Source organism: Fomitopsis serialis (assembly GCF_022376445.1).
Source record: "Fomitopsis serialis strain Sig1Antser10 chromosome Unknown B0H18scaffold_787, whole genome shotgun sequence".
Taxonomy (NCBI): Eukaryota; Fungi; Basidiomycota; class Agaricomycetes; order Polyporales; family Fomitopsidaceae; genus Fomitopsis; species Fomitopsis serialis.
In genome coordinates this window covers 1-11,350 of record NW_025955747.1, presented here as the reverse complement: position 1 = coordinate 11,350, position 11,350 = coordinate 1, and the positions used below count along the sequence as shown (strand labels likewise).

General features: G+C 60.7%; 2 protein-coding genes across 2 annotated transcripts; one reads left to right on the top strand and one right to left on the bottom strand.

The window, feature by feature from the left end:
* Positions 1–1,032: 1,032 nt before the first annotated feature.
* On the top strand, positions 1,033–2,917 carry B0H18DRAFT_1132116 (Metallo-dependent phosphatase-like protein; the record flags this gene model as incomplete). The annotated part of the gene is made up of 11 exons (XM_048035537.1): positions 1,033–1,230; positions 1,289–1,531; positions 1,591–1,838; positions 1,889–1,965; positions 2,022–2,028; positions 2,087–2,180; positions 2,238–2,320; positions 2,375–2,413; positions 2,465–2,494; positions 2,546–2,838; positions 2,886–2,917. 11 exons carry the CDS (start codon positions 1,033–1,035, stop codon positions 2,915–2,917), a joined length of 1,344 nt encoding a protein of 447 aa, XP_047884224.1.
* On the bottom strand, positions 2,917–4,291 carry B0H18DRAFT_1080218 (uncharacterized protein; the record flags this gene model as incomplete). Its single annotated transcript, XM_048031273.1, has 6 exons — positions 2,917–3,160; positions 3,237–3,280; positions 3,335–3,477; positions 3,528–3,773; positions 3,869–4,034; positions 4,087–4,291. 5 exons carry the CDS (start codon positions 4,289–4,291, stop codon positions 3,237–3,239), a joined length of 804 nt encoding a protein of 267 aa, XP_047884223.1. The 3' UTR covers positions 2,917–3,160.
* Positions 4,292–11,350: the final 7,059 nt, after the last annotated feature.

Below are 11,350 nucleotides of genomic sequence, written 5' to 3'. Positions count from 1 at the left end.
CGCGAGGCGGGCCAGTGCTCTCCACTTCGAGAGACATTGGGAGAACGAGACATGCGGGGAGAGCCCAACGGGTTCGAGGGGTGGAGCTGGGAGCTGCAGCAGATGAGCGTCGGGTCCGCTGAGTCGAGTGAGAGACGGCCCGGGAAGCGGCCTTGGGTGAGCAGGGTGCGTCGCGCGGAGACGACGGGCGACGATCCCTGATGTCGGAGTGCGCGAGACGCGTGGACATACCAAGAGTCGATGCGCGACGCTTGTGAGTGCGTCCGCTGCGAGCAGCGCGGTGTTGCGCTATCCGCGCGTCTGGACGAGTTCGAGGGCGGTCACTGGCAAGGACACTCCCCGCTGTGCACGCCGCAGAAGACGACGAGCGGATACCCTCACGCCGGAGGAGCGAATGGGGCAGGGAGCGTCGAGTGCGCAACACTGGTGGTCGGACGAGAGCGCAGAGACACGGCGCGCTGCGCGCGCCGCCATGCGTTGGCGAGCGAGTAGACGCCGGGTGACAGGTCGTGGGCAATGCATCGCTCCACTTGGACACGGCGGGCGCAGTGCTCGGGGCGCGATGCACGGTGCCGCGGCAACGGAGGTCTGCAGCCGGAGCGAGCAGGCGACCGTCGGCGTGAACGCAGTGAGAACGAGCCATTTTTGCTTTCCGCAGTGCGAATGGCGACCTTCCCTGTTCCTCGTGCGTGCTCGAGGGAGTCTCCGTGAGAAGACTGGGCTATCATGTACTCAGAGACGCTAAGTACTTATCGCTCTGCTTACCCTTCACCCGGGAGCTTACTGTACAACGCCTACCGAGGCATGGCTTCCTGCAACACTACTTACAGCCGCCTACCCTCGCTATCCCACACCCGCTGCGGTCTGCGAGCCCACCCCACAGGCTGTGCATTGTGCAACGCCATCGACAGACGGGACAGTTGCCACCAACCGCGGACGCCCACTACTGCCATCGGCACTCTTCTCCAGCTTCCTTGACGACCCCAGACGACGCAAGGCAGCCATTGAGACAGTGCTCTACCGATTCCGAAGATGCGCCCCGCCCTCCCAGCAGCGCTGCTGCTCCCGACGCTGGCCGCCGGCGGGCTCGTAGACACGATCGAGCGCACGGTAGCAGGCGTCGTAGACTGCGCGACGTGCCACTCCGCGCTGCCGACGTTCAAGGCCCTCGCCGCCCTCGGCGACGCGCGGTTCGTGCAGACGATCGCAGCGGCGTGCACAGACCTGAAGGTACGCCCCCGCCCCGCCTCCGTTGCCCGACCCCGCGCAGACCCGAGCGCTCATACAGATCGAAGACGCGGACGTGTGCGAGGGCGCGATCCGCACGCAGGGCCCCATCCTCGCCCACGACCTCCGCCACTTCTCCCTCTTCGGCGACACCGCGACCAAGTTCTGCGATGCCGTCTTTGGCATGTGCGACCTCCCGCCGGTCACCCCGTGGCGCGTGCCGTTCCCGAAGGAGAAGCCGGACGTGGAAAGGGTGTGGAGGAGCAGGGGGCGCGAGCCGGTGAAGGTCATGCACTTCAGCGACGTGCATATCGACAGAGAGTATACGGCGAGTGCCCAGATCGCTGAGCGTCGCAGCGCCAGTCCTCATTTGCTTACAACCAGACCAATGCCGAAGCGAAGTGCACGAAGCCCATCTGCTGCAGGGATTTCGGCGAGCGTCCGAAGCACGTTCAATTGCCCGCACTACCGCTCGGTATGCGGACGTGCGACGCGCCAGGTAGGCTTGCAGACTCGATGCTCGACGCAACACAGAAGTTCGGCGCGCATGCGCGGTTCTCCATCTTCACGGGGGACGTGATCGACCACGCAGTGTGGGATGTGGACGAAGAGTACGTATCTGTGGGATGTGGCGGTTCTCGGGGCTCACTCGGCGATGTAGGAATGTACCGAAGAACATGCTGGAGTTCACGGACCAGTTTGCGCAGAAGCTGAGCGCGCCTCTCTTCCCTGCCCTAGGTGCGTCTCGGACGCCTTGCAGCGAGAACGATCGGCTGACGATCTCGCACTCGTAGGTAATCAGTGAGTCGTCCCCTGGTTTTGACATGTGGCGCGCCGCGCTGAATGGTCGCCTTCTCAGCGAGTCCGCGCCGACAAATAGCTTCCCTCGAGATACCACCGAGCACGAGATCACCGCAGACTTTGTGTTCGATGCACAGATGCAAGGCTGGAATGTATGTGATCGTTTTTCATATGAATCGCAGTAGAGCTCAACTTTTCACGGCTTGCAGCAGTGGATAGGTGAGAACGCGACAGCACAGATCCAGCACCACTCGGGTAGCTACGCCGTCTTGGCGCCTGGCATGGACCTCCGGTATGTTCATTCACATCCCATGTTGTACGCATGGGGTAAGTTGACGAAACACAGTGTCATCTCAGTGAACACACAGTACTGGTACAAGCAGAAGTAAGCCTCCGCCCGCGGGTCTGTAGGAGCGAGCTCATGAGATTCATCCAGCTTCTGGCTCTACGACAGCGACGAGCACCAGTACGCACATGTCCCTCCGTAGCCATGCTCGCACGCTAATAGCCCGTGCAGGCCAGACCCCAACGGGATCATCTCCTTCCTCGTGGAACAGCTGCAAGCCGCGGAGGACGCCGGCCAGCGCGCGTGGATCATCGCGCACATGCCGCCCGGGCGCGGCGACGTCGTGCGCGACCAGTCTGCGTACTTCGACCAGGTCGTGCAGCGCTACAAGGCCACGATCGCGGGCCAGTTCTACGGGCACACCCACGCGGACGAGTTCGCGATCGGGTATGCGGACTACAGCGCGCGGACGGCGGAGAACGCGGTGAGCGTGGCGATGATTGGGCCGGCGATGACGCCGATGAGTGAGTCTTCGGACGGGGAAGAGTGGCTGAGGGTGAGGATGCTGCAGGTGGGAACCCATCGGAAGCCGACGGTGGATAGACGCGCCCAAGGTGAGTGGATTTCCGGGCTGTGATTGGCTGGAGAAGTGAAAAAAGTTGCCTTGTTTCGAACTCCCATCTCTCTTTCTTTATGTACGAGCATACGTCCGCCTCCCCGCAGGGACACTCGGGTGGCAAACCGGAACCTGCTGTCAGCACACACGCGCATCTCACCTCCCGTCTCTCCGCCGCCTCGTCAGCGCCGCAGGCTCGACTGCAGGGCACCTGGACCGGAGTCGATCATCTGGGACGCGTACCAGTTGATAACGCGGCAGACGGGTTTGTCAGCATTGTGTCGTCTGGTCGAGTATTTGACGAGCTCACCTCATTGCATTCGGCATTCCTACGCCGTGACAATCGACGTCTGCGGGGAGACCGTGTGAGTGAGGTGGGAAGCAATGAGATAATCTCTGCTCACTTCCTCTCTTTGCCTCTCGACATCCATCCCGTCGCATCTCCGCAACAGCGCTGCTCGTCGGAAGAACATCGGTCGTGTCTTTGCCGGTCGAGGCATGCCCTGGCGAACGTCGACAGCCACGGGCGCGTCGGGGACCTGTTGTCCTGGCCGAGAAGTGAGTTTCACTGCTTCCGGAACGAGCCACAAGACTCACCCCAATGTCCCTTCCATCGTACGGCAATCCAGCCGTCGTCGACACTTGACCCTCACCCCATTGTTGTGCCTGACACCCCACGCCCTACTCGCCGGAACGCGTTCTATCGTGTATGTGTCGACCGTGTCACTCTTGCATCGCAGCGCCACCCGCCGGTCGCCGGGAGACGATACGTCCGGTCTAGGTCTCTCCCGGCGAACAGCGTCGACAGTCGCGTCGCCGGACGGCATTATGTCGTGTCTTCGACTGTCGGGTAAGTCGCAGTGACAAGAGCGAGGCCGGAAGGCGAGGAGTGTAGGACAGGCGGAGGATCACGAGAGGAGAGGGCCTGACCGGCGGACGACAGGACAAGAGATGGGAGCGCACAAACATATACGTGGCTGAAGTACCACATCGCACGACGGCGCGGCGGTATGTTTGCTGACGTGCTGCTCGTACAGTGGGTCCCCCAGATGCAATGGACGGGCGCGGTCTGGACGTCACCATGGACAGAAAACGTGTGCACGACTGGCAAGCAGGTAAGCAACCCCTCGACAGGACCAAACGACCGGCGACGTACCTTCACCAGCCTGGTACGCGACCCTGTAGACGGCCCATGTCGGACCAGGGCTGCAGAGGGCGGGTCGTACTCGAATCCTTTCACCCAACTTGCCTCGCTCGCCGGAATGTTTTCTGTCGTGCCGATTGGTGTTGCTCGCCGGACGACGATATGTCGTGTCTTCGTCGGTCCAGACACATGCCGAGTAAATGGATGCTGTAGACATGACTGAGAAAGAGGTAAGCAGCTATTCGATAGGACGAAACGGATGGGCGTACCTCATGTCGACGGCGACTCGTTCAAATATGCTCGGGCCGTCGGACCCCTTGGGCAAGAGGCTACGAGGCCAATACGAAGCACACGCCTGCGGCGTCTGTGTGCTACTCGCATCTGGCCCTCTGCGACGCTATAGGACAGCGGGGGTCAAGATCTTGTGAAGTATGGCGGGGATGACTGGACTTACTGCCATCGACTTGCCTTGACCGCACGGCGATCCATCGCCAGGCCATCCGTCTGGTCAAGGATCGATCGCACGACGGACGTACAGTGCCGTACCGTGAAGCCATGGGATATCGAGTCCTTGTCTGCAGACCGGGTCACGGGCCACCACCACTGGCACGGATCTCTGCTCGAACGCTTCGTGTTCGTTAGGTGTGAGTAGCGCGGACCACTGGCGGAAATTCGGGCGTTGACCGGGGATATGAGCAAGCCAGTGTTGGACACGAGCCGAGGCGAGGATAACCGCCGGCGGACGTGCAGTGCAACTCGGACTCGAGTAGGTTGGCTGTCACCCCAGTGGAGGTGAGATGTCCGCCGTGTCTGAAGCACAGTGGACGGCTGATGGTCAGAGGTCAGCGATGGTCGACACGGCCTGTATGGAGAAGCATACCTTCGAGATCAGCATGGGATCCGTGACTGGGTGTGCTCGGCGCCGAGGGTTCTCTGGGACAGCGTGGACGGAAGAGACCACGGACGAGTCTGGACGAGCCAAAAAGCGATCGTTCGTGAAGATCGCTCGCCCGGCCGGGCGAGTGCACCAGAGTGCTCATGGTGTGTCCCGTGTCGCGACATATGGGAGGCGGTTGAGGGCAGCTAGTGAGGACAGGGGGTGAGTGCTGGTGCGGAGACATGATGGAAGTAACATACCGTCGACGTAGACCCAAGGCTGTCCTCAATGTATTTCTTCCACGCGGACGCGGGTGGATTCCGAATGATGCGGGATGATGTGGGCATGCTGAGAAGGCGTCGCGAGGCTGCCTTGTGTGTGTAGGTAAGTCATTGTGGCTCACGCGCGAGGTCAGCCGGGGTGCCTCACCTGGTTGTACCTTGCACCCGACGAGCCTACATGACGACAATGGTTCGCTCGGCAGCACCCTGGATGGTCTGGTGAGTACATGAGCATGAGAGTAGAGGCGCGACACATACCATTCAGGTCCCCAACGAACTTCATGACCCGGTCTCCGAGTAACTGGCCTTATGAGAGCCCTCGCCGTGGTCCATCGCGGCGAGTCTATCTAATGCGAATAAGTGATTAGTGTGGTCTGCAAGCATCCATTTCGGGATGCACTTACTGTAGATGTTCGGTGTTGTCGTCGAGAGTAGTACCATTGAATCTATAGTAAGCTGTGAGTAATGATGATCATTGAACAGAGGTACAATCAGACGTACCTCAGGATTCTGTACTGGCATAGACTGGGGCAATTAGGAAGGATGCCCGGGTGCCCTCTAGTATTTATGCTGGAGCTGTGACCTCAATTCCGCGGCTTTCAGCCACAGGTCTCGTCTCGGCCTCGGGCTATGCCCGGGCATTCCTATTGTCCTCCTAAAATGGCCACCGCCGGTGTCATAAGGCCATTCTGATCGCACACAACTGACTCCGGCTCATCAGTGTTTCAAGGCTGCCTCTCCGAGTTCTCAAGCATCCTAAGGCTGAAAAACTCAGGATCTTATGGCTGAGTATGGCTAACCTCAGTACTGCATCATGCAGCTCCTCAGCACACAGTTCCTCAAGTAGAGATTCCAAAAAAATCGGACTGTGAGACAATGCATACTCACCATCTCATCAATCTCACAGGGTTGACTGAAATTCAAAATATGCGAACTCCAATTTCCGGCCACAACCGGAGTGATCTCCGCTCGGGCGCCGGCACCCTGACAAGCGGGGCTTTGTCTGCCCAAGGCTGTCAGCTAATTCCGGGGCCCCCGAAACTAGCTCATACCCTTGGGGAGACAAGGCCCTACACTGCACTGTAAGTAGGAATCCATTCTGCTGTATAGACCACCATTCTTGTAATGTACTGTACAATTCCGAGCCATCTATACATTGCCTAGACAGGTTTCGCGACCATTCCGTTTTCCGTATTGAACAATGTCAAACCACTACTAGTCAGTAAGAAAATGGCACATTGAGCTCGGACTGGCAGATCAGACTCGATGCGACGAGAGTACGAAGCACGAATATTGATCATGTCAGCGTGCACGGTAGAAATTTGAATCACGGATCGCTCGGCGAGTCGGTACATCGCTCGAACAGTCAGTTGAGCAATACCTAATCGGGCAATGCAGCGCGCTTCAGCTCCGTCGCGCGTTCCGGACATGCAGACATTGGGAGCGCACCTGGGATCGCATAGGTAGTGTAGAGGCATTGTTTTCGACATGACAGGACGGTCGACGAAGCTGCGAGACGGTGCAAGCAGCGTCCGGGTGCAGGGAATGGCGCAGATGGGCGTGAGATCGCCAGATCGATCTCTGAACACGAGGATACTCGACTACAGCGCTGGGCGTCTATTCCATCCTCGTCCTCGATCCTGTTTCTCCGTCCTCCATGCCTGGTGCACCCTGGTGCTCTCGACGCTCCCCACTCGTTGACACGTGATGCAGTGACTGAAAATACTCATGTATGCGAATGACAGGATTGCCTCCCTGCAGGCAATCCAAAGGCACTCCGGGTTCGTTGTGCGGATGTTCATGCAAACGCAAAAGGTATCTTCGCAGTGACGGCGATGTCTGCATGAAACGCCGGAACAGCGCCTATGATAGCGCTTGTACGTATACCATCAGTCAGCGCATCTTCGTTGCCATAGAGCGACCGGAGAATGTTCGACCGGCAGCTCGCCATCGCAATTGCACCAAGTCAGCGGGAAATGCGAAGCGACGGTAAGGCGGATGAGTTGCGGGCATCCGAGCCCGCGCGGATATATCACGGCTACGTGATGTGATGTCCGCGGACATCGCGCCAGCGCACGGACCATCGCACGTAAGCTGTCGGCTGGCGAGAATCCGTATAAGAGCAGGGCCTGTTGGTGCCGGAACAGCGTCCCGCCGTCTCTCCTCTCCAGCATCCAGCTTGAGCTTGACGACAAGCCAAGCCGCACTGTATTTGTAGCGGGTGCACACGTCGTATGTCCGGTAAACCGATGCAATACATACCTTCACGTCCGGGTCACTGATTCACTTACAGTGTTACTTCGGGTCCACCGTCAATACATCCCAGTAAGCATTACAGCGACATCGCGTCCGCTTTGAATGCTGGCTATAACATCCGCTCATGGTTGATATTTCTCACAGGCTCTCGGTTTTGCGTCGAGGTGACGCGCTCAACGCAACAGTCCGCTGGTAAGCTTTAGTACGCGTCTCGGAACATTGGCTATAATGTGACTTGTACATCTCTGCTATTCCAGGTGTAGTATTCACGTTGCTACGGAACACTCGCTCAACCCGTTACTTGGCCACTGCGGTCTGCATTGCAAGGCGAGACTACCGAGCCGTCTTCACATGCGAGTACTAACCATTCTCGTCCCGTAGCCCGGTCATTACCGTAAAACGCGGTATGTTCATTTTCCTCGGGTCCGCGTTCATCGCTAACAAAGTGCAGTAATCAAGATATATTCACGGTTCACTCGACGTAGTGTACAGTAGTTTACAACGCCCCAGTCTGGACTGTCCGACGTGACGACGTCCTAGTCGACTGTATGGGCAGGGACCAAGGGCTCGCGGGCACCATCCCGAGAGATCTCGAGACGCCGCGGGTCCCGACGTAGCCCGCCGTACGTGTACCCTGCACAGCCCGTTGTGCTGTGTCCTCCGTCGCCCGGACGGCGGGGACAAGCTCGGGGTGTCGTCTGTCATGCCGTCCACCCACCGCAAAACGCGGTGATGGAGACCGCACCAGGGTCCAGCTCGTCCCGTCGCGTCTCCAGTCCCACCCGTCACCTCGCTACGTCCGTCCTTCAGAGCGACTGGCAAGACGCAGCCTTGGTCAAATCCAGTGGGCCGCGTCAGACTATGAGTAACGAGAGAGAACGCACCGCAAATGAAACGGACAGAGCCGTCCGTCGTGTACGCAGGGAACCGGGTCCGGGAGACCTTTGCGCAAGAGCCCCGTGAGCATTGCAACGACTGCGCTGGTCGCCGGGCTGTTGCGGCTCCAGCGAGTCGCATCGTGAAGTGGGCGAGCCAGTCCGGTCTCACAGGAGACCTCCGCACACGCTCATAAGCGTACGTGACCGCTTGAGGGCCAGTCATAGAAGATAGACGGCGAGCCTGTCTTTGCGTCGTCTGACGCTGCCTCCGTATGCTGCCGCGCGCCTCCTCGCCTCCATCGAGCGATCCCGCCCTCGACGTCGCCGTGTCTTCCCCGAAAGGACTTGCGGTGTCCTGGTATTGGTTGATCGGCCAGCGCGCCCTGGTCTTGACACACCGCACTCGGCGCTGCCATACGGCGCGTGCGCGCCGAGCGTGAGCCTGACAACACGCAACGTCAACTTTCCCTCGCTCGTCGTTACCTGTCGCCGCCCCTGACGCGCCCCTCCCCGTCGTGCTCTTCGTCCTTCTCCGCCTCCAGCTACGTCGTCCGCTTAGCCGTCTGCGGCACCTGCCGCTCGCCCCGCTCGTACCAGTGCGCCACGTCACTGTCCGCTAGCCGGTCGCGTCCGTCGTACCGTGTCCCCTCGACCCGCCGCCTCGCCGTCGTCGTGCGAGTGCACCGTCACGTCACGTCGCTGATCTACGGCGGCGCGAGAGTCGGCCCTGCATTCGCTCTCCACATCCGCCTGCCGACTTCCCTTCGTCGTCGTCGTTCGTCCACGCCGGTCCCTCCCAGCAAACCGCCCACCTCCCGCACCGGATCGCAGGTGAGGCGAGCCTGCTATCCGCTTCTTCCTCATCTCTGCCCCATCCGTCCCATCCGTCCCGCACTCGTCCCACCCCGGTCGCGTGGAGGAGACAGGTCGTGGTCAGCGTGCGCTCCCGTGGTAAGCAAGTCCCTCACTTCTCGTGTGCACGTTGCATCGTCCTGACCTGTCTTCAACGACACCCGCCTTGTGTGCTCATCGTGGCATACTCGACAGGGCGGGTGGCGGTCGGTGCGAGCTAGTCGCGTCGGTGTGGTGAGTACCTCGTCCCTCGTTCGTCCGTGCCCCGCTGACGGAAGGTGCTTCATTCGTCCAGCGCACCGTTGACGTTGGTCTCCAGCAAGTGAACGGGGCGTACGCTGCGCAGAGAGGACCGTCCGTTGCGAGTGCAATCGTCCGCGCTCTTGATGGTACGTGCCTCGTGTCTTGTCCGTCTCCGAACACAGCTGACGCGCACGGTGCGGCGGTTCGCAATGCGTGTGGTACGTGCGGACCACACCAATTGTCGGCACCGGGGACGCGGACGTGCGGCGGTGCGCTCCTCACGAGTCAGCTTCGTGTGGTACGTGCCCTGCTGCGACGTTCTTGTGCACAGCTGACGTCGTCCTCCCGGTGCATGATTGCGTTGGCGAGAACACGCCGGCCAGCGCTGAACGCAGCCGGTACGCGGCTGCATTTGGTTCGACCTCGAACGATGTGACCTGGCGCGATGAGTCCTTGCGCGTACGGGTTGCGTTAGCAGATGGTACGTACCTCTTCGTGTCTGTCTCCACCGACGCTCACAAATGTTCCCCGCGCGAACGCTGCACAGAGCCTTCGTCGCTGTCGGATCCGTCGTGACCATGGACCGCTCTGTGCGGCGATGCGCGACGGAATGTAAGTCATCCCGGGCGCGCTGAATGGTGTAGTGGGGTACGAAGAGCCGTACGGTGCGTAGACAGCGCGCGAGGCGGGCCAGTGCTCTCCACTTCGAGAGACATTGGGAGAACGAGACATGCGGGGAGAGCCCAACGGGTTCGAGGGGTGGAGCTGGGAGCTGCAGCAGATGAGCGTCGGGTCCGCTGAGTCGAGTGAGAGACGGCCCGGGAAGCGGCCTTGGGTGAGCAGGGTGCGTCGCGCGGAGACGACGGGCGACGATCCCTGATGTCGGAGTGCGCGAGACGCGTGGACATACCAAGAGTCGATGCGCGACGCTTGTGAGTGCGTCCGCTGCGAGCAGCGCGGTGTTGCGCTATCCGCGCGTCTGGACGAGTTCGAGGGCGGTCACTGGCAAGGACACTCCCCGCTGTGCACGCCGCAGAAGACGACGAGCGGATACCCTCACGCCGGAGGAGCGAATGGGGCAGGGAGCGTCGAGTGCGCAACACTGGTGGTCGGACGAGAGCGCAGAGACACGGCGCGCTGCGCGCGCCGCCATGCGTTGGCGAGCGAGTAGACGCCGGGTGACAGGTCGTGGGCAATGCATCGCTCCACTTGGACACGGCGGGCGCAGTGCTCGGGGCGCGATGCACGGTGCCGCGGCAACGGAGGTCTGCAGCCGGAGCGAGCAGGCGACCGTCGGCGTGAACGCAGTGAGAACGAGCCATTTTTGCTTTCCGCAGTGCGAATGGCGACCTTCCCTGTTCCTCGTGCGTGCTCGAGGGAGTCTCCGTGAGAAGACTGGGCTATCATGTACTCAGAGACGCTAAGTACTTATCGCTCTGCTTACCCTTCACCCGGGAGCTTACTGTACAACGCCTACCGAGGCATGGCTTCCTGCAACACTACTTACAGCCGCCTACCCTCGCTATCCCACACCCGCTGCGGTCTGCGAGCCCACCCCACAGGCTGTGCATTGTGCAACGCCATCGACAGACGGGACAGTTGCCACCAACCGCGGACGCCCACTACTGCCATCGGCACTCTTCTCCAGCTTCCTTGACGACCCCAGACGACGCAAGGCAGCCATTGAGACAGTGCTCTACCGATTCCGAAGATGCGCCCCGCCCTCCCAGCAGCGCTGCTGCTCCCGACGCTGGCCGCCGGCGGGCTCGTAGACACGATCGAGCGCACGGTAGCAGGCGTCGTAGACTGCGCGACGTGCCACTCCGCGCTGCCGACGTTCAAGGCCCTCGCCGCCCTCGGCGACGCGCGGTTCGTGCAGACGATCGCAG